Source organism: Sus scrofa, chromosome 7, assembly GCF_054392235.1.
Source record: "Sus scrofa isolate SSC_HxYL_T2T_F1_AM1 chromosome 7, Sscrofa_HxYL_maternal_Yorkshire_Landrace_v2.0, whole genome shotgun sequence".
Taxonomy (NCBI): Eukaryota; Metazoa; Chordata; class Mammalia; order Artiodactyla; family Suidae; genus Sus; species Sus scrofa.
Genome location: NC_139389.1, coordinates 15,292,796 through 15,316,594, shown reverse-complemented (window position 1 = coordinate 15,316,594; position 23,799 = coordinate 15,292,796). Strand labels below are relative to the sequence as shown.

General features: G+C 40.6%; 1 protein-coding gene and 1 long non-coding RNA gene across 3 annotated transcripts; one reads left to right on the top strand and one right to left on the bottom strand.

The window, feature by feature from the left end:
* Nucleotides 1–21: 21 nt before the first annotated feature.
* ID4 (inhibitor of DNA binding 4) lies at nt 22–4,876 on the bottom strand. Of its 2 annotated transcripts, XM_005665612.4 has the most exons (3): nt 4,043–4,876; nt 3,600–3,658; nt 22–3,044 (listed from the first exon to the last, which is right to left on the bottom strand). In XM_005665612.4, exons 1-2 carry the CDS (start codon nt 4,481–4,483, stop codon nt 3,614–3,616), a joined length of 486 nt encoding a protein of 161 aa, XP_005665669.2. In that variant the 5' UTR covers nt 4,484–4,876; the 3' UTR covers nt 22–3,044; nt 3,600–3,613.
* On the top strand, nt 3,161–23,799 carry LOC146401209 (uncharacterized). Its single transcript, XR_014809155.1, has 3 exons — nt 3,161–3,688; nt 9,311–9,532; nt 20,167–23,799. It is a non-coding gene; the product is annotated as an uncharacterized LOC146401209 (long non-coding RNA).

Genomic DNA, 23,799 nt, shown 5'->3' with positions numbered 1-23,799 from the left:
AAACCACAAACTTCAGAACCCTTTGCTCAGTGAAGATTTATTATTAAAGAAGGCATTTAACACAATAGACTATGGGGGGGGGTCAATTTTTTTTAAAGTTCTAAAAATTCCATCACAGCTTGACAATAAATTTGAGTAAGATTTACACAATATCAAAGTATATTTTTTTAAATGAAAAGGGTTTATTTTTTGTCCTTTCACATGAAATGTCTGAGATATTCATGATTTTAGAACCACATTAGAAACAACATCCCATCGTGAGATACTTTGTTTTTTCCTTTGAAGATTTTAAATGATTCTTACTCTTTGGTTGTGCCTATACAATGAAAAGTAGACAAATTAAACAAAGTCAGGATATTTTCCTCTGTTAAAGCAAATATCTGAATAATGAGAACTACTTAGATAAACGACTCAAAATGTTTTTGCTATCTGGTTGCTTGGTTAGGACACAACCAACATTTAATAGAATGTATTATCTTAACACAACTGCACATAATTAAAAAAAAAAATAAACAGTGACTTTGTTTCTTTAGAAATACCCAATGTGGCACAAGTGGCCAAGGGGAAAATGCCAAGTCTCTCATGTACAGTATCTGTAACACTTTTCTTCCCTTGTACTAGTTTTTCATGCCCCAAATATGAAGTGAACTAAGGAACAACATTGATCCTCAAAAATTAAAAATATTTATTCATTTATTTTGAGGTGTGTCATCGCCCAGCATAAATGTAAACCGGGCTTCAAGGCTTAAGTTGGGTATGGTAGTCAGGCCTGACAAGATGCCTAACTCCAACCAACAGAGCACATGTGACTTGCTTCCTACTGAAATTAAACTGCCAAATCAAAAGGAGGAATTGTCCCCTTTCTTAATCACAAAGAATGCAATCGTTAGAATTCTTCAGATTTGGAATTCCAGCAGTGTTCTTGTGTTCTCCTCCTGATGTGTGACGAGAATGAATAATATCAAAAATAAAAATAAATCTCATCTGAACAAGCCCTCCTTTGACTTTATAAGGCTCAGCATCACATATGTCAAATTCTAAAAATACCTAAGACCAGTGAAGTGTCAAAGCTGAGGGGATACCATGCTAGGGACAGAGGGCGGATTTTTAAAAACCTTTCGATTTTTTTTTTTTACTCTACTAGCATTAACTTTGTTCATTTCTGCCACTTCCACTGACTACTAGGGGCCATGATATTTCATATTCACATAAATATTTGACTTTGACCTCATAAAAAGTCCCTCGGGTCTATAATACTTTTATTCTTGTATAATCTGAAACAAATCCTTTCCTTTTAAAAATCAAACAGACCACGTTACACACACAGTTGACTAACTATTTACAAAGCACCCAATTAAATCCTACTTAATTCGCTCTCACTCTAAAAATTCCATCTAACTGGTGTGTAGAGTACTGATCACATTAAATGCAGAACGTTCACAAGCCCTGATAGTCCTATCTAACCCAGAAAATATTATCTTCCTTAAAGAGAAAAGGAAGTCTTAAAAATTAGTGTAAGGTTTTGAAGAAATGAGACCAGAAATCACAGTACAAGACAGAGAAGTCTACTTTAATATTCACATGTAAAAGTTACACATCACAAGAGATTGGACAGTAGTTTAGCGGTTAACTAACATAGCTATAGTGAAAATCATTTTTATAAAAAAATAATCTAGATGCGGTCATTAGAATTTTTGGTCTACTTAATGTTTGAAGATCGACTTTTATCCCTGCTTGAAGGATTTGCCATTATGCCTTTTAAATTTTTTCTCCCACTGCTGCCTATTAATATTCTTTGGAGGAAGGAAAGCAGAAAGTGTTCATTTCCAAGAGTTTGTCCTTTGGTAGCAAGCAGAGAACATTTTTCATTTCTATGATTTAAATAATCTGTACAGACATGAAACTTAGTGACATTAAGCTTTAGTGTAAAATGAAGAATGATAAGTACTTTTTTCACTTTGATAAAACAGCAGATTTCATTAACTCATAGGATCCAAGCATTTCCCCACCCTATATGCAAAATCATTCAGAATCCATTTTGACCTCACTTAAAAAACAAAAAACAAACACTTACTCTTTATATATTACACTATCAGACCCTGTACTTAGAAACTGATAAAGCATATTTTCAACATGTACGCTTCACATACAAAGATTTCAATCTAGGTTAAAGAAAACACATTTGAGTGGACTCAGAACAAGTTTATTGTGTGATTAAACATCTCATGCAGTCATGCAGGACCACTAGCTATAACTGTTACTTCCGAGTCTACAGGACGCTGGGCAAAACAAAAACAAATTAAAAAGCCAGGCCAAACAAAAAGACATTCAAGATATCAAGACCTCTTCAATTGAGCTGAAAAATAATTTTCCAAAAGAAATATTCCCATAGATTAAAAAAAACACACACATAATATTTACAAAAAATATTTAATTAAAAATATCTTATAATTACAGTAGTCTATTAAAGCATATACTTTCTCACACTTATAGAACATCTCTATATATACATGGTATGAAATGTCACTCAGTTATCTATACAATATGTAACATTCTTGCAGGGAAAAGAAAGTGTCCTGCCCCCTTATAATCATCTATTTTAAACAATAGATGTCAAAAAAAAAAATATCTACAATGCTCTGGTATATTAGTAAAGCTTCAAAACAAAAATTGAGCTCCTTGGTCACAAAGTAGGTTTCTAAAGTCAGATTTACTCGTGATCTTCTATTTATCAGTCCGGTCACACTTAATCTTAAAAGTTTAACTGCACCTCCAAAAAACACGGAAATGTACAATTCACAGCGGTTATAAATGAAAAGATAAAAGAGAATATGTATGTAGAATGTTTATGAACGTGCAAAACAAAACAAAAAAAGATGAAAGTTTTATTTTTCTTCCCTCATCTCTCTCTTGGAATGACGAATGAAACGTTTCTAGGATTTGCTGATATTTTTTTTTCCTTTCCTCCGGTGGCTTTTTCTCTAACTTCTGCTCTTCCCCCTCCCTCTCTAGTGCTCCTGGCTCGGGCTCAGGCGGCCGCACACCTGTGGAAAAGGAATGAATAGAGGGGGTGTGTGAACCTTCCCGCTGCAGACTAACTGGCGCCACCGACCAAATTCAAGACATGCTTGATCAACAACCCAAAACAAACTACCAGGTCAGACTACACCCGCAGCCCGCCGCTCGGCCAGGCGCCGAGCAGGCAGCTGCGGGCCCCGGGGAAGCCCGGATAGGGGATCCACTCCCTAGCCCTGCCTGCTTCGGGGGTGTCAGGCTGCGCAAGGGGACATCGGGCACGATGCCCAAGAGGATACCCTCCCTTGGTGGAGAGAAGGGCAGTTAGGTCACTGGGGGCGGCATGAGGGCGTTGGGGACAGGAGCTGATCGGTCACCATTTAGAGTGAAGCCCGAGTTACTAAAGCTAAGTATGGGTCCACTTACTCTCTGGGTGACAGGGAGAGAGAAGGGGTGTCCGCCTCCCGGGCTCTCTGCTTTCAGAAATGCGGGGAGCAAAGAACAGTGTTGTGCCTGGTACCGGAAGGCCCTGGGGACAGGCGTCTCCGGTGACCTGACACTCGAGAGGGGAAACGCGCGCTCACCTGGAAAGCGCGGCTCAGCGGCACAGAATGCTGTCGCCCTGCTTGTTCACCGCGCCGGCCTGGAACAGCAACGGAACACCGAGGGAAAGGTTAGCAGGCGCGAACATCTCACTCGTCACGGTCCTCGGTTTGTTCTCGGAACGCAGGCGGGCCCGCAGACGCCCCCGCCCCAGCCTGCAGCCGGGGGACGCCCCCTCCCCCGGGCACAGACTGGACTTGACAGCCCAGGATGCGCACAGCCGTAGTCCGGCCCCGCACGTTCACCCGTCTCTCTTCGCCGAGACGGCGGCTGGCCGCCCCCGGGTGCCAGGAGGACAGGAGGGCGCAACTGCCATGCTCGGCAGCCCCTGCCCGGAGGAGGGGAGCGCCCGCGTCCGACCACCCTACCACCGCCCTCCTGGATCCCCTCGGATTCTGCCCGGGGCCGGCACTCGGCCTCTCACCGGGTCAGTGTTGAGCGCCGTGAGCGGGGTCCGCGGCGGTGCAGCTGGACAGGTCCCGGCTGGGTGGTGCGGCGGCGCCGGCGGTGGCGGCTGCCTCAGCAGAGCCGGGTGCGTCTCCAGCGCCAGCTGCAGGTCCAGGATGTAGTCGATAACGTGCTGCAGGATCTCCACTTTGCTGACTTTCTTGTTGGGCGGGATGGTGGGCACCAGCCTCCGCAGGCGGCTGTAGCAGTCGTTCATATCGCACTGCAGGCACAGCGCTGGCTCGTCGGCCGCCGCCTCGGCCGCCTTGCAGCGAGCTGCCGCCGCCGCGGCCGCCGCGGCCGCCGAGCCGCCCAGGCTGTGGCCGTGCTCGGCCAGGCAGCGCAGCGCCAGCTCCCCGCCACCGCAGCCCGACGGCGCCTTACGGCCCGAGGGGCGCACCGGGCTCACCGCCTTCATCGCGCGCGCCCTGCGTTCTGAGCGAGCGGACCCGCTGGGGCGAGCGAGGGAGGCAGGCAAGGTCCGGGCCCCCACCCGCGGCCGGCTCCGCTCCCCTTGCCTCCGCGCCCGGTGCGCTCGGTCAGCGCTCGGGGCACCGCGAAGCTCCCGGCGATCCCGCGCCCAACAATTGACGGGAGGGTCGCTCTGCGTTTTGCGAGGGGATCTCTGCTCTGTGGGCCGGGACCAAAAGGCAAGAAAAATCAAAAGCACCGGAAGGAAAGCAGCCCACCCGGTTCCCTAGTCACTTCCTTTCGGACCTCCGACTACAGCCCGGTCGCCGCCGCGCTCCCTCTGGCCCGAGGTTTCCCCACTCCCGGAACCGACTCACAACCGCGCCTCCTCTACGCTCTTGCTGGGCCCGCCGCGCAGCTGCATTTATAAGCCGCGCGCCCTGGAGGCGGGGCCAGAGCGTTGGCCGGGTCGCCGAGCTAGCGGCGCGGAGCCTGGCTGGGCTCGCAGGCGGGTGCGCAGAGGGGGGCGGCGAGGGCGGGGGCTCCGGGCGGTGCTGCGGAGCGGGGAGCCGGGCAACCCGAGTGGAGGGGTGGGCGGGGGGTCGGGAGTGGCCAGCCAATCAGGCGGACGGTGCCACCTCAGGGAATGACGCTCGGGCCAATGGGAAGGGCACTCCATTCCGTCAACGCTGTGGGTCGGGGCTCTGAGAAAAGAGAGCTGGGTGGGAGTTGGGCCAGGCTGGTGTGTGCCTTAGGGAGGGGAAAAGAGAGGGAGAAGTTCCTGCGAAGAACTGCGGGAATGTGCGGGTGGAATTCACTCTCCCCCTGCCTAGGCGTCTGAGGGAGCGCTGGGCCCTGCTCGAGGCTATCCCGCCACTCCTAAGGGTGCGGCGCCCAGGGACCCTCCGCCACCCATCACTCCATCTCTGGGATTCCAGTGCCTTAAGAAGGACGTTGTTCCAGAAGGCACGTTTGTTCTCTTCTGTATTCTCACCCCTCCGTTTCATTATTCGCCTTTTCACGATTGCTGAAACCATAATGATGGAATGGAATGCGTAGCCTTTCCGTTCCTGTTTTTAAGACGTTAAAGCTTAACAAAAAAAGAAAGAAAGAAAGAAGGCCGGTCGCAGATTTTGGATGAAGGGACATATACATAAAACCCGAAACGTAGGGTTTTTCTTTAACCCATCTAGACGCAAAAGTGGGCTCAAGAAATGCAATTGCCTTAAGCATTAAATTACAGCACGTAAATATTAAAAATGCATAGGCACGGAGTATTTAAAATTCCACCATGACATATAATATTAATCTGTTTTATGTAAAATTCATACCTGTAACTTAATGTAGGCCATTAGTGCACCGCTTCACGTATTAGCCAATGTACCCCGCCTTAAATTAGATACCGAGAATGCCCACAGTCCTCTCCTTTTGCAATAAAGCATTAAAATTCACACTTCCAGTCCCCGGAGTCTTGCTTGGGCCCCACCCTGCAGGAAAGTCTGCTAATTAAGGACGTCTCTGTGTTAGATTTCTAATGGGAAAGCTGTCCTTCAATGGTTCAAAACAAAATTGCACAGTGAACTTCGATAGGGCCTTGTGTGTACTCTGCAAGAAAAAAATTGAGCCCTTCAGATAAGTAATGAGCATAAAAACCCTCTGTCAGTAGGGACATGAATTTTGTGTGCCTTTACCCTGCAAACCTCCCACCTTCAGTCAAGCTGGAGATGAATTAACGTGAGAATTTTCTTAATTTGTGTACGCGATATGGATTGGTGCCTTCATTTTCATAATAGAAAGAAAGAGATATGGACCTCATTTCTTCCTGTCAACCCTCTCTACGGACACTCTCCCTTCCTTCCCAGAATTGAAATACCTGCATTAAGCAGGAATTTTGTTTAGCCACGTGGATACTTTATGACTCTTTCGCTGCTATTTCCCCAGAGCACATTCCTTTTTCCTGATGAAATGAGGAATGGCTGTTTAATGCCGGGTTCACAGGTAGATACAACTCTCCTCTCCCCTAATCCTTGGGGGATACAGCCTCTAGTAATTGTCTGGAAGCAAGTGACATTTTCATGTACTTAGGTGCAAACCTAGATAGTCTACATACACACTCCAAGGAGAGCAGAATGAGGAAACCCAAAAGGAAGGCTTTTTCCTAAATATAGGCATAGGTTCATATATGCTTAAAGGGCTATAAATATACCCAGAGTGAATATTGCCATTTTAGATAGAAAGTTGGGCAGGTGTTCCCTTGGAGCCCATCATGTCAGCACGAATGATAATAAGAGGATAGATATACCGATGTTTTGTTTCATTGATTTTTCTCTTTCCTAGAGTTTCAAAGCTGCTCCAAAATTTAAAAGCTAATATATTTTTTCCCCATTAGACAAAATTTAAGTACCTCGTAATGCCCAGGGCACACTAACATTTCAGAACTTAAACATTTCCTACTTTGCTTGTAAGTTTGAAGTAGGTGACACAAAGGGGACAATCATATCCATCTTTTTGGACTTGGTGAAATCTCAGCCATGCCCTAGGGGTGACAAGTGCCAAATACCAAAGTTTCAAGTGTTGTTGGGGTTGCTCTGTGTATGACTGGCTTAAAGTCAGAAAGACAAATGACTGAGGGACTGTGTGTGGGGGGGTAAGTTAAAGGAATGTGCTCTGGCCACGTGATCAAGAATACCCAGGAAAAATGTGATCCCCAAATCCTGCCAGCAGAGGAGACAGAAACAGTGCTTGTATTCTTCTTTGTGAAGGTTGGAAGGCAGGAAGCATTTAAAAAAATCAAAGTTCTACGTAAAACATTAAGCAGTGGAAATAAGGTCTGCATCCTGTGCTTTTTGGCCCAGGAAACCAGAGAGTTCTAGGGGCCATGCAATGTAGGTTTTTGATTTTCTAGGCAGAGTCACTTACATGACATCAAAGCTGAAGTCGAGAAAGACTTCAGGCACTGATAGTTCAAAACAGAGTTACTCGGCAACTTCCAGTTTTTGGAAAAACCTTACAAGCTACATTCTTCCTACTGTCTAGAAAAGGAAATTCTTCCCTTTACGTTAAACGGCTCCACTGGTGCTTATACAAGTAAGGTGGACTAGCCAAAACATTTTGCCATGAACGTGATAGAGACTCCCAAGTTATCCTTCAGTGGGAGCTGGGGGTGTGATGCTCAGAGGAGAATTGCTAGGGAGTTCCAGTGACCAGAGTCATGTGTATACCCCTCCTCCAGACAAAGAGGTCTGCAGCCCTTTCTGGGGATGCTTTCTAGATGCTAATTAGACCCTTGCTGAACTGCAACACCCAGGCTCTTAGAATTCACAATCGCCCTGTGTTTACATGGAGCAAGGGTATCCAAGCATATTGTGCTATTCATCCCAAATGCCTTTTTAGGACTTGATACTTCTTTCTCCATGGCCTGCAGTGAAACAGTGGGTGGGCTCAGGCACACAGATAAACATGAGAGTTCCCATGCCTTGGTCCCCCTCTGGTTGTAAGTGATCACTGAAGGAGGCACAGGCATTCTTTTTGGACATAAGAAACCACGATGTACTCTGCTGCAGGAATGTCCCCTGCTCCAAAAGTAAATTGGGCAAGGAGGCAATTCAAACTCAAGGCTGCTTTATCTGGCACTAAGCATTACAGACTTACTTGTGCTACCCTTGGACTGCCGATAACTGTCCCGGAAATGATGATAACCTCTTGGTTTGCCCGGTCTTGGAAAAGCCTTACAGGAAGAGGACTTAATATACTGAGCATGGGTAGGCAGTGGAGGCCATCAAAAATGCCTACTTTTAGAAGTTTTAAAAGGTAGTCTGTTGAAATAAAATGTAGGTGATTTTTTTCAAAGCCCTACTCAGACAGATTAAGGACAGGAAATGTGAAGAAAGAGGTATCATCTGTTTTCACTTTGGGAGATGTCAACAGCATGGGCAGCTTGGGTTCCAGTTTTGGATCCTTGATTCACTAGTTTTATATCCTTAAGCTGGATTCTTAAATTCTTATGCCTTTCATATATGAAACAAAGACAAAAATTGTATCTACTTTATAAGGCGTGAACTCTGTGTGTGTGTGTGTGTAATGTGTGCAATGTTAAAATTCATTATTATTTTTGGTAAATATTATCTCCCAGTTTGTGGCTTGTCCTTTTATTCACTGACCAATCTTTTGAGAGCAGAAGTTTGTAATTTTGATGATACTCAGTTTATCAGTTTGTTCTTTGAGGGATCATGTTTTTTATATTGTATCTAAGAAATCTTTGTGTAACCCAAGGTAACAAAAGTTTTTTTCCCTATGTTTTCTTCTAGCCATTTTATAATTTTTAGGTAAGGTTGGTTTCCCAGGCCTGCAATGTATTCAGTCACATAGGGTCTCACACTTAGAAGGGTCCCATGCTTGGTTTAGTGTTCCACTGTTACCATCTTGGAAATCCCAGTAATTTCTGAACAAAGGGATGCATTTTCATTTTGCGTTGGGCCCACATGTTACGTAGCTTGTGCTGGCTTTATGGTTTACATTTAGGTCTATAATCTATTTTGAGGTTGTCTTTTATATGTGGTTCAATATATGAATTGAAGTTAATGTTTTTGGATATATGTATCCAATTGTTCCAGCACCCTTTGTTGAAAAGACTATCCTTTGTCCATTGAATTGCCTTTGCATCTTTGTCAAAAATTGGTTGTACATATTTATGGGTCTATTTCTGGCCTCTGAATTCTGTTTTGTCTCTTTGTCTCTTTTTTCATTATGGCCACACTTTCTTGACTACACAGCTTTATAATAAAGTCAGGTAGTGCTGATTGACTGATCCTCCACCTTTGTTCTTCATTTTCAGTTTTTTTTGGCTCTTCTGTGTATGCTGCATTTCCATATGAATGTTAGAATCAGCTTGTGAATTTCTTCAAAGAAGGACTTATATCCAAAATATATGAAGAACTCTCTGGAGTTTTCGCTGGGGCACAGTGACAACGAATCTGACTAGTATCCGTGAGGATGTGGGCTTGATCCCTGGCCTCACTCAGTGGGTCGGGGATCCAGCACTGCTGTGAACTGTGAGGTAAGTCACAGACAGGGCTCGGATCCCAAGTTGCTGTGGCTGTGGCTTGGCTGGGAGCTGTATCTCCAATTTGACTCCTAGTCTGGGAACTTCCCAATATGCCAAAGGTGCTCCCCCACCAAAAAAACCAAAGAACTCTCAAAACTCAATAATAAGAAATCAAACAATCCAATTAAAAAGTGGATACACAATACTAGATCAGACAATCCATTAAATAAGATAGACAAATGACAAATGAGCACATGAAAAGATGCTCAACATCATTGATTATTTGGATTGTGCTTCTTCGAAACTACAACGAGATACAACTACACACTTGTCAGAACTGCTAAAATTAAAAAGGTTGACCATACTAAATGTTGGTGAGGATGTGGAACAACTGTAACTCTCTACGCTGCTGCTGGGAATGTAAAATGAGAAAAATCACTTTTGAAAACAGTTTGGGAGTCTCTTAAAAAGTTAAACGTGCCCATACCACATGATCTATCCATTCCACTGCTGGGCATCTATCCAAAAGAGATAAAATCGTATATCCATAGGCCACAAAGGGGCATGAGAATGATGGATATGTTTATTATCTTGATTGTGGTAATAGTTTCATGGATGTATAATACGTTGAAACTTATCAAGTTGTAAAATGTGTGTGTGTGTGTGTGTGTGTGTGTGTGTGTGTGTGTGTGTGTGTGTGTGGTATATAGTATGCCAATTATATTTCCACAGAGTGGTTTAAAAGTATTAATTTTAAAAGTTAACATTAGGATCTGAGAAGACTTCTTCTATGAGTCTAACAGGATTTGTTTTCTAACTTCCATAAAAGTGAGCATTTTATAGTCTCTCTCTCAATCTCTCTTTTAAACTGTCAAATTGCTCTCAGTCAGGCATCGTAACATTAACTGAGCGCTAGTGAGATAGGGTGCAAAGCGGGTATGAGGCACATATTGATTTAATGTATCAGCTGTCATGGTTATCCATTAACATATTCAGTCACTTGCCAGAAGTGGACTATGCTAAAACCACATCCTGTTTTGTATTGTTCTGGTATGACATGGATTTGAGGCTGTGAGGAGGACTGAGCCGGATTATTTGAAATACTTTCCCTTTTGCAAAAACTGAAGCTGAGTTCTGGACTCCCATCTCTGTGCTTCACCCCAGTTGTGTCCTCTTCCTTCTCAATTACCCCAAATTAGCAGCTGCCTTGTGGCAAATATACACTGGGCGGAGAAGATAAGAAGTCTCATGATTCTGTATTCAGGACACCCTAGTGCTTTTTCCTCTTCACCCTTTCCTTCTCAAGAAAGTGAAGAATCTAACAGCGTCTAAATACATTCACTTCTGGAGCAGGGAGCAAAAATTTCCAATAGGCACCATATTTTTGCCTCTAAAATCCTATAGCTCAATCTGTAGCGTTGGTTTCTCCATCAGGCAAGAAGAGGGATTTATAGAGATGGAGTGAGGATTAGCTCCTTTGAAAGCCCCAAGAGAAGGCACTAAGTAAACAATGGGGGGGGGGCAATACACTGGGGCATAATAGAGACTTGGTGTTCATTGACGGCTGTGCCATTATTGAAAGGGTTTGTAATAGGTAAAAAAAAAAAAAAAAAAAAAAAAAAAAAAAAAAGGTTACGAAGATGCCAAATAAACCAAGTTCTTTTGTTTTGTTTTGCTTTTTGCTTTTTTTTAGTGCTGCACCTGCTGCATATGGAAGTTCCCAGACTAGGGGTTGAATCGGAGCTACAGCTGCTGGCCTACACCACAGCAACTTGGGATTCGAGCTTAGTCTGTGACCTACACCACAGCTCAGGGCAATGCCAAATCCTCAACCCACTGATGGAGGCCAGGGATCAAACCCACATCCTCGTGGATACCAGTGAGTTTTGTTTCTGCCACGAAAGGAACTCCCGAGACCAGGTTCTTGCTTCAGCTCATCATTATCCTTTAGCAGAGAAATTCAAAACAAAGTTTATTTGCTTATTTATTATTTAAACATTCATCCCAATAAATATTGATATATGTATTCCTCTGCTGCATTCTATCTTTGAGCAGATAACAATCTTTGCTAAGAACCGTTCTGCTCATGGCAAAAATTATTTCTAGACTTCACTGATGGAGGGGTTTTCATTATTCCCTTTCTTTTAAAATGAACACAAAATAATCTCAGTATACAGGAAAAGCCCAGTTAAATATATTTTAATTACCTAGAGGAAAGACACCAAATAAAGAGTAATTTGTTTCACATCTTAGAACTGAATGCTGAATAGGAATCCATAACAACAAATCTGCCCTCACTGAGGAAAAAAAGTTCCCATTTTGTTGATATCTAGGTCAGGGTGCCTAAGAACAGATACAATGTTCAAGAAACAGTTGGAGACAAAAAAAAAAAAAAAAAAAAGGAGTTCCCGTTGTGGCTCAGTGGTTAACGAAACTGACTAGGAATCCTGAGGTTGCGGGTTCGGTCCCTGCCCTTGCTCAGTGGGTTAATGATCTGGCGTTGCTGTGAGCTGTGGTGTAGGTTGCAGACACGGCTCGGATCCCGCTGTGGCTCTGGCGTAGGCTGGCAGCTACAGCTCCGATTCAACCCCTAGCCTGGGAAACTTCATATGCTGCGGGTGCGGCTCAAGAAATAGCAAAAAGACCAAAAAAGAAAAAAGAAAAAAAAAAGAAGCAGTTGGGCTATTTTTTCCCATAAAGAGGAATTTTGGAGACATTTTTTGTAGATCTCACAAGTTGTCACTGGTTATTAGATGGCTCAAGGTGTCAGCAAATGTGTACCTGCATGGGGAAATGAATGTGTGCAAAGCAGATGAACAGCACGAAAATTCACCCGTATGTGGAATAATTAAACTAGTATATTTTTTCACAAGCAAAACATGTGCAAAGAAGCACTGGAAGAACTAAGGATGCAGAATTAAAGGAAAAGAGACTCAGTTAACTTTCAACCTCATCACCATTGATAATTGTATGTAATAGTCCAGTTTGAATAAACCATCCCTTTGGGAGGGATTATATTAGCATCTTTAATATATTAAAGAAATTTTTTTTTCTTAAAAGACAACTGTTTGACAGAATAATCTAAAACTGTGATAAAGCCTTAGATAATACTTGGTCTGATGGAACCATATTTATCATTTTAAAAACATCTTGTTCATTAGGTCAATATTAAGGTATGAGTCTCTTGTCTGTATTATGTTCCAAAAATGAGTAAAACACACACTATCAAGAAAAATAAGACAATTACTGTGTAAAAATGCTACATATATTGTCATTGAGTCTTGAGTCTTCTGAGCGTAAGACTGGAGATGAAAGAAACTTGTGGACAATGCTTTAACACTGGTTACCCACCCATTATTCTGTCTTTATCAGGAATCTACAAGCTGTACTACATAAAATGGTTTTGCCCATGGGCAGATGATTAAATGGGCAGTGTTTGGCACCTTTAATGTTGTCCATCAACAGTCTTCCCAGAACTGCCAGCTCTAACTTCTCATATACACAGTTGAAAGAATGGTAATGCTTTCTGTTTATCCAGCTCCTAGAAAAAGCATTCCTCATATGCTAAAGAGATGTACGTTTAAAACCTCGATATTATGGATTATATCATACCTCTTTAGCCTTACTGTTTAGGCTCTCTGTTAACTAATCCTTCTCCAAAACTATTCCAATCCAAGTCAAGTCAATCCTATACAAACATATGCTGCACAGCTATTACATGACAAGATTGTGTTCAAGAAAAAATAAGTCCCTTACATACCTCATGCTTGTTAGAAAATGGTTTAAAAAATTAAAAACGAATGAATACAATACAATGCATTCTACACAGTAGTACAAGCATGGATGGGGCATGGTGGGAGTGAAAAACAAAGCCTAGCCAAAAAAGAAACTTCAAAAAGGAAGAGTTTACTGGAGCTGGATCTTGAAAGATGACTTCTTTGGTGGAAGAAGGCTTATCAGGTAGTGGAATAGCAAGTACAGAAGCCTGGAGGAGTGATGCTACAAGGGTGTCTGTCCCTTGCTCTCTCTACTTCAGTTCAAACACTCAAGTTTTATTTTCTTACAATCAACTGGTACTTTTCTTTCTCATCTCATAATCTTTACGGCAAGTGTGATAAGGGGCCTCTTCCCTTCCTTCAGACTCAGGTAATCTAAAACAAAGTGCATTATCTATCTTACATCTAGATAAAATTTAGAATTGCTTCAAAAAATGAGAAGTAGTGGTCCCAGTTCTATCTCTGTTCTTGTTACTGAGTTTTTAGACAATTTCTGATTTTAGGGGTCCTTAGCCAGGTACAGCGAGTGTGGCAGCCAGCCCTTAAGACCATATCTCAATAGTCTATCAACTTTCTAGTGGGATGGAACTTGGTAAGAGGAGGGACTGGCTGAAGATCTGCCTGTTAGTTCTCATTCCCTTGTCATGGGTAAAAAAAATCACAAGCCTAGAACAATATGGCTGTTCCTCATGGCCACGTAATTTTTGTAATTCTATCATGGTTGTGACACATGCTGAATAAAAGTTATTTTGTAGCCAGCAGAAGAATTTGGATTAATGATTGAGGAGGCTCTGAGTACTAAGAGAACCAAAATAACTGTCTCTGAACCATTTTTTCAGAGAAAAGAAAATACAAGGGGTGGGGGGCAGGAATCCAGGTCTAACATCTAGGAAGTTAAATACAAGAGACAAAAAGTATGAGGAAAGGTTTTTTTTTTTTTTTTTTTTTTTGTCTTTTTTGCTTTTTCTAGAGCCTCTCCCGTGGCATACGGAGGTTCCCAGGCTAGGGGTCTAAGTGAAGCTGTAGCCACCGGCCTACGCAGAGCCAGCTCATGGCAATGCAGGATTCTTAACCCACTGAACAAAGCCAGGGATCGAACCCACAACCTCATGGTTCCTAGTCGGATTCGTTAACCACTGAGCCATGATGGGAACTCCAAGAAAAGGTATAAACCAATTTTATACTTTAATGACTATCACTAGAATGTGATATAAGTATTTACCAGATAAATACATAGGTCTTCCACTGTATTCACATATTTAAAGCAGAATATAATGATCTGGGTGAGAGATTGGACTGGAAATTTTCTAGGTCCCTCCCAACAATAAATTTCTATGATTTCATGGCATTCTTACATTACTGTGCATGTTATTCCCTCCGATTAGCTTTGCAATTATAGTTTTGGTAAAATGCTTCACTGGTCTTCATTTCTAAATGCCTAATACCACAATACTACAAGTGGCAAAGAGATAAGCAGGCACCTTTGTGATAAAGCTACTCAGCCTATTGTCGATAATCCTAATATTTCCTCTTGCAAGAGATTCGGCATTTATTTTAAAGCATCCTGTTTTCTCTGCATATATGCCTGGTACATTCCCATCTAACCCAAGTGTCTCATCTACAACTTGGAAGATATTTATGTTCACATAGTGGCTGTGTTTTTGAATCACAGATTACGGCTTTTTATTAAGAATTCTGATTTCCATAAGTTATCCAAGAAAACTAGTCTCATTACGACAGAATCCTATCACACAGATGAATTCTGGTTACTTTCCACATTTTTCTTGACTTTTGTCTAAGAAGTAGAGTCTATGTGGTTCTAAAAAGGATTTGCAATATATACAAAGCGTATTGTTGAACTCAATCTTCTAATTAAAACAAGGAAACAAATAGCCAGTTTCCTTGTAACTATGTTTACTTGGAGTTCACAATTTAGGGACGTGCTCACACTCACTGTTTTATCTCTTCAAATACCTAAGGTACTTAAATCCTGAGAGGGCTCGAGTCCATTGTATTATCATTCATTCATTATCCACCAATTTGTACTTGGTCCTTCTATTTTCTCTTGACATTTTAATCTTTATAATTAGAATAATTATAATAATAGTAGCAGTGTAATAGTCATATATATAAAATATATATTCTGATCTAGAGAATTATACTCTGCAAATAGGGTTACTTTAAGGACTTGGTAAGATAAATCTATCTTTCTCTATCTTAAAGATCACTGGCAAAGCAACGGCATCAATCAAATGGTAGGGATAGAAAGCAGGGTAGGGACTGAAAGCAGGGTTCCCAAATGTTGATGTGCAAAACAATCTCCTGTGTACTTGCCTAAAACACAGACATCTGGGAACCACCCCTAGCTTTTTTGCTTCAGGTGATTCGAAAGCAGTGATTCAAGAACCACATTTTGAAAAATACTGGTGTCATCAACAATAAGTATAATACATTAAAATAAATAACACAGTACATATGGGATTTCATCAAGCCTCTAAGTAAAGGTGGATAACTCATGACGATTTTTTGAGAGTCATTTGTGCGGACATCTCAGGAGCTGACACACTATGAATGGGAATGAATTGGGGAGGGACTAGAGGGGAGCTGCATGTTGGTGATGATGATGTGATAGCATATAATACCTACCATTTATTGACAGTGACTATATTCTAGGCACTATGAAGTGGCTTCACATAGAGATCTGTCACTTAATTCTCACAGTCCCGAGAGATATCACCTCAAAGTGAAGGACTGAGTGAAGTCAGCAATTGCAATCAACATAATAAATGGAGATTAAGAGCATTAAAAGAGCAAAAAGTCAATTAGAGACCACGAGATTAATCATCTGTAACTATATCAATACCTGTAAGTGTACATATATAGTCAGTTTTAGAAGTCTAATCACTAATCATTCTTGTGCACGTTATATTTTCAAATGTAGAATTAAGTCAGGGGTGGTTAGGGGAAGAAATCTGTCAAAAAAATAAATACAAAAAGAACCAGAGCAGGGTAAACTGGTTCTCCAAATATAGACTCTTAGGAGTGAAAGGAGGAGTAGAGTTTGCCCAGCCAAGTTTCACTTTGCAGGAGAACTCCCAACATAGTGTAACCATCAGGGCAGTTTTGGCAGGGCTGTTTATCATAGCCGGCAAAGGGGAGGGTGGAGCCCTTTTAGTGACAATGAAAACTCTTCGCAGAGTTCTGTGAGAACAATATAAGCTCACTCCCTAAAAGAACTCAAAATTCAACACAACTGTGAGTCATGAAAAACATATCAACTCTAGAACTTTAAGACTGAAGTTACATACAACATATCTTTTTATGAAGCTGAACCATGTTCCTTCTACAATTAATAAGTTATCTGAAGATAAATCAAAGGATACAAAGTTTCAGTTATGCAAGATGAATACATTCTAGAGATTTACAGATAGAGTAGAGCATAATGCCTATGGGTAACAATACTGTATTGTACACTTAAAAATTTGCTAACAAGTTAAATCTTATGTTAAGTATTCTTATCACACACAACAACAATACTAGTAATAATAATAATAAAAAGGAAGGAAGAAAAAGCAGGAGGAAACTTTTGAAGTTGATGAATATGGTATAGATTGATAGTGATGGTTCATGGATATATACTTATCACCAAACTCATCAAGGTGTAGACATTAAATATTTATAGCAAAAAATAAAAAAATAAAAATCAGCTGATCTGGGGGGAAATGTGATTTAAAATATGCAAGATATTCTGAAAAACTTATGGATCCCAGTCTTGGAGAAGTGATGAGACTTGCAACCTAGTTTGGCCACAGTCCTAGCTCTCCAGCAGACTGGGTGAAGCTCCTGTAATCTTTTCCCCTTCAGCTTCCCCATCTGACAGTGCAACGAGAGGCTACAACTGTTTGATCTGCAGGGTGCTGCCCAACTCCAATAGTCTGTGCTTGTAATGAACTAATGAATGATTTCATTTGGGGGTCTTGTTTTCAAAAAGAGTTATGTTGCAAGCCATCATGATTTACCTTCCCCAAGAATAATACCAATCCCCTCAAGCTAGTTTTTAAGCAAGGGTCAATGCGATATTGAGAGACATAGGGGGAGAGCCTCTAGCTGGTGGGTTGACGCCATTCTATAAAACACAAGGACAGGGGTAGGCTGGAGGCTGCTGTAATAATCCAGACTTTGACTGGGCTGATTCAGCACAGGTGGTGATAAATAATTCGATATATTTTGAGACTCTGGTCTATACGGTTTTCCAGTGGAATGAATGTGGGTGGTTAGTGGAAAAAGGAGTCAAAGAATTCTGTAATTTTTGGTCTTAAACAACTGAAAGGACAGAGTTGATGTTCGTTGATGGAGAATTTTTATGTGAGGAGAAGGGCTGGAGGACAGCTTAGCTCTGCCCATATTAAATTGAAATGCCTCCTAAGGCTTCAGCTTGGATCCAAATGGAGTACCTGAATCCAGAGTTTAGGGGGAGATGTTTGCACTGGAGATATAAATTTGGAAGTGATTGTCTCCACGTGGATGGTATGTAAAACCAAAAGATTGAATAATGTATTCTAGAAAGAGGCTAGCTAGCGAAGGGTGTCTAAGCATCAAGTTCTGTATCACTTCACTGTTCAGAGGTTGGGGAAATGAGAAAGAAGCAAAAAATTAGAGTGAGAGGAGTGACCAGGGAAAAGGGGAAATCAAGGAAGAAAGAGTTTCAAAGAGTAGGGAGTGCCCTTGGCAGGTCAAATGCTCTTAATGCGGTACAGGCTGGAGGAAAATTCACATACAAGGGAAAAATCCAGTAGCAATGGGAGCTACTTCATCAGCTTCATCTTCCAGTTATTTCTTTGTGCCTTGGGACATCCAGCATAGGAAAGAAGGAATATTTTTAGTTAGATGTATTCAAAACATAGATAGGAGCAGATCAATTTGGGTTAAAGTATATACGTATTATATATTTTTATATATAACATATATAATATATATATTCCACAATATAAATGTATAAATATATAAAAATAAATAAATAAATAAATATATATTTATATACAAAATCTCCTGCTTCTAAATTTAGTCTGCTAGGGCAATATGCATAAATTTCTTCCAAGAAGAAATTTTGTTTTTCTGTATTTTCAGTGACCTGATGATGGAGTTGATGCAAACTATCCAGAGAGCCCACTTTCCACTTGGAAGAAGGAATTTTTCAAAAATCTCTAAGTGAAAGAAAAATTTTCCTTCGTTTGTACTCCTTACTTGAATATATTCCTGGATCTCCTTGTTAATGGGATACGGGAATGAATGAATGAGCTCTAACATAATGTCTATCCATTAAGGGACACATTCTAGGCTCAGTATCCCACAGTGTTTTGCGGCATGCCCATAGCAACCTGAGCCGTCTCTTCAGCCAGCAAGCTGACACTAAGATCTGCCTTTTAGAACACCTCTTATCTGCTGCCCTCCTTTCAGCCCTGACTATCCCAGATCAGGTGTTCTCCAGGTGGTCTGTGAAGTCACCTGTATTTTTTCACTTCCTCAACTGTGGTCAGGAAACAGCTCTGACAAGCTACCTAGAAACTCTGGTTATGAGTCTAATCTCCTCACTGGTCCAGTTGCTTTGTAGGAATCAAACAAAAGTCTTCCTGCTTATGTCATTTCCACTAGTCCCTCCTCTATTCGATCCTTTTGGCCTGTGGTTTTCAGAACCACATTTATGAACCTAATATTTTCTCATCTTCTCAGAAAGAGGGGTCTTCTTGGTGGCTCTGGAAAGAAGACCCCTCTTTAGTGGCTTGTGGTCTTGAAGTAGCATGACTCAATAACATAGTTATTAAATGTACATTCTCTACAGTGTAGAGTCACTGGTTTTCCTAATTATCTGATACTTCAAGTCAATGGATGTTTACAAGTTTTGGTTTTCAATTATGCAGATTCTATTCGTACAGGTGTAAACCACGGGAGTAACCCAGAAAAATATGCTGCCTGCTATGTTAAGCTGTATACTGTTTACCTGACATTATCTAGACTCCCCTGCTTATCATAATACATTTTAGCATTTTATTCTCTTTCCACAGTCACCTTAAATGCCATATAATGACTGTGTGTTGAATGTTTCCTTTTTCCCTTATTTACAATTCTTACTCTAGAACAATAAAGGCAAAATTATTTTTTGTCTTTACTTCCTAAATGTTCCACACCACATATGAAGTATTGGTACGAAGAATAAAAAGTAAAAGAAATATATCCCCAAGAAATTTCTACTGTAAATGTTTTTATTATTCCGTGATTCTTTGTTTAGTGTTATTATTAAAGAAGTATGGATTACTTCCCAGTGATTTTTCTAGCTTAATGAGGGATCCTGGGAATATCAGTTCTGGGTGAATATAATAAGCATAAAAAACAAGATACATGTCATTTCCCCTAGAATATGAATATAAAATCCAATCAATCTGGAAGGCAAAAAGCAGCACAGAAGGATATTTATAAAGGAAGCTACAAATACCCTGCATTTTGGGGTGCCTAAGTCATACCAGGTTGTAGTATTACATCATGGGTCAATCTTTAAGTGAAGCTGATTTTTCTGTGGTTGATACATGTGCTCTGAACATAATTCTTACCACTCCTACTTTAAAAAAAAAAACCAACTTTTTATTTGGAGTAATTTTAGGGGTATAGAAAAGTTTCAAAAATAGAACAAAGAGTTCCTGTGTACCTTTTACTCAGTTTCCCCAGATGCTAATATCTTTCATAACCATGGTATATTTGTGATAATTCAAAATTAACCTTGTTATATAACTAACCTTGTTATATTACTATCAACTAAATTACAGACTTCATTTGAATTTAAGCCATTTTCCCACTAATGTTCTTTTTCTTTTCCAGGATCCAATCCAGGATACCAAATTATATCTAGAGATCCAACTTTTGAAGAAAATTAGGACCAGAGTTAGACCTTTGAAAAACTCAGACCTCATAGACAGTGATTTAGGTTTGGAATCAGGAAGAGTAAATAGAAAGAGAACATGTGCAAGCCTTGGGGAAACCTTAACTTCAAAGATGTAGCCATCATTATGTTTCACTTCAAAGATATAGCCATTATTATGTTTCATTTCAAGCCATTTTTATATGATGCTACTGTCAGGTCATCTGGTATTTTCCTTCATTGGCAGAATTTAACAAGGGCTCTTTTAAGTCAAAATATTAAAAACCCTATTAAATATGATATACTCCTGGACTTTGGCTAAGGGCAGTATCTTGGACATCTATCAGTATCATCTAAGTGAAAATGTGTATATAATATTCCAAGATACAGTTATTTTCATACATAGGTAGTATCTTACATATCTCACTCCTTCCATTTTAGCCCTATCCCTTGACCTGTAGCTACAGTAAGCATCACATTATTTCTTTAGTTTGTTCATTTACTCCAAACATGTATTGAGCCATCACTTTGGGCTGAGTTCTATGGACCCATCAGTCTTTTGGATGAACCCAAACAAGATAGCTTGTCTTTATCATACTGTGGATAAATGCTAATAGACGTATTCCTTGCATGCTGTGGAAAGAAGCATAGAAGACATGCATGAAGAAGATGAACCTCACGCAAAAACCATGGAAGCATGAGGTAGCACAGCCTTTGGAGTGTCTGTGCCCCACCTGGAAGCATGGCAGGAACTGGAGCTGGATGGATGGGTGGAGGCTTGGGATGACAAAGGCCTTGGTTGCCAGAGGAGGGGTCTGAATTAATCATGAAGAGGATGGGAAACCAATGATCAGATTTTGCTTTGGAAAGATCAGTATAGAGAATGGATTGCTGGAGGAAAGAATTTGAAACAGGGGTACCAGAGGGAACTTTTGGGGTAACATGGTTTATGTAAGAAACTACAAAGCCCTCCCTTCTCTTCTTTACTTGACCAACATTTAAATCATCTATTTAAGAGCAGGTTGAAACGCTACTTGCTCTGAAAAGCCTTTTGTCCCTACCCTTTAGACGTATCTAGTTACTCAACTCTTCGTTCATAACTCAATTATAATACTTATCACTGAGTGTTGTATGGATTGTTTTTCATGCCTGCCTCTCTACTACGGTGAGCTTCTCTAAGCCAGAGCCTCTGCCTTAGTCATCTTGGCATCTTCAGCATTTAGGACAGTGCCTAGCACAGGGTGTCTGCTCAAATATTTGATGTGTGAGAGACAGAGTGAATTTTTGCCAGTTGTGGATAGAATGCACAAGAAAGTTGATCTTTCCCCCCAAACTGAACATTCTTTACCAGCCAAATTAATTTTTGCAAAATTCCATGCATGATCATTTAATTAGTTAAATTGAGGAAACAAGGAAATGAGACTCAATTAAAGAAGAAATTGTAAGTCTTTAAACAATTGACATAGATTAGAATTGTTTAGCCATGATTAGATAATCAAAATTTGTGAAATAGCAAGTAAAAAAGAGAAATGCTTATGGATGCAAACTCGTTGCAGAGTATATTATAAAAATGATGTTGTGTCATTTACCTCAATATATTACGTGGTCATAAATTTTTTTAGTTCTGAGGATTATCCATGAGGGTAAACAAAATCTCTGTTGCTGCCAGATGCCAACTTATTTTCTGGGAAAATAATTTGATTTAATCTATTTGGATCCCTATGCCTAATTTATAAATAGTCACTTGAACCAGGGAGTCACAAAAGCAAATATCTAGAGGGGCCAAGTAAGTAGCAGAAATTAGCAAAGGTGGCTGATACAAGTATCTAGGATATTGGAAAGCCTTGTGAAATAAAATCATGCCTGACTCATCTTAAAGTGACAGCCCTTATTCTGATTCAACAGATTGCTGACATGCAGGCACTTTAAGATCAGTGTGCTGTAATTTCTACTTTTTATGAGAAGCTAAATACTTCAATTTTTTAATAGACATTGTATTTTTTATAATAAATTTAAAAATCATTGATACTCTATGGGCAAATCCTCTTCCAATAATAACAGAATAGGTTGTTTTGGATCAACTGAGAACAGCTGGAGAAATGGACTATTAAAAAAAAAACAACCTGTAAAAATCAGTGCAAAGCCAGCAAGGTTGTGAAGAATTGCAAGTCAAGATCTAGGAGAGGATGGAAGTCCACAGAGGTGAACCTGGTATTTGGGTCCACTTTTCTCTTAAAGGTAATTGCTGATTCTGAAAGCTGTGGCCGAGCGGACAAGAACTGAGAGCTTTGGACAGATTCATGGAGGTGGGGGCCTGAAAAGTGGAGGTAGTGTTTGCCAGGGAGTAAGGATCTGGTAAATAGCTCTGGAAGTTGGTTTGGACCCAGAAGGGCTAAACCCAGGTGTTAACTGGAAATAGACCGATTCTCAGAGGAACTGAAATCAAGCTTCAGATGATCTCCATCACTGATGAGATTAAGGGGTTTAGGGGTCATCAGTGCCCCTAACATAGCTGCCTGCCTAAGGCATGTGTATATTCGTTCTAGAGGAATACAGAATCATACAAAGCCTCTTAAGGATGATCATACACAGTGTCCAGTGATCAATAATAGCCAGGCAAACACGGAGACAGGATGTGACCAAAATCCAGGAGCAAAAATGGACAAGAAAAACAGACCCACGTGGAGTCCAGATAATGGAGTTTTCAGACACAGACCACTATTCAGATTTTTAGAAATTAAAAGACAAGATGAAAATGTGTCTACAGAGACCTAGAAACAATAATAATGAATCAAAAGAAATTTACAGAATTAAAGCTGTAAAAAGCATAGAAGATGCTCAATTTTGAGCACTGCTCTAAATACTCTAAATACTGTGAGTACAGATGTAACACAAATGGGACTAAGGGCCATAAATTGAGGATTGTTCTGGTTTACACTATAGCATAAAGAACTTGGCAGAAGTAATGAAATCTTACTTTATGGACCACAAAGGACAGCAAAGTTTGGGCCTTCAAGAGCTCCCACAAATGTGAATTAACCCCAAATCATACTGAAAAGTTTGGACAGGGAAATGCTGAGGGATAGAATAGTAGGTTCCACAGTCTATAGAATCAGGTCGGTTTAGATTTGATACCTGAGTCGGCTTCTTACTGGGTGAGTAACCTTGGATCAGTTACTAAACTCTGAATGTCGGAGTCCTCATTTTTAAAATATGGATAAGAATCGATTTGTTGATAAAAGTGTTAATAAAAATTAGAAAAGGCATATGAAATTCCCAAGCACAGTAGAATCACAGAGTGAGCATGATGGTTCCCTCACAGAGTTATTGGCATAGAGCTTCTTTCCTCTCTATACCACAGAGTTTTCTACCCTGTTGCTTCTAATTACATGCATTTTTTTCCCTCTGTTTTCATCTTTTATTATTTTTTTAATTTTAATTTTTCACCTGCCTTTTTTCATTCTCTCCTTTTCTTCATCCCTTTTTTATTTTGAGAAAGGGTCTACCTCATGGAACTAATTACCATCATCTGGAATTGATATATTATCTGGAATATATTTTAATAAACATCTGAAAATGAGTATATCTTAAAA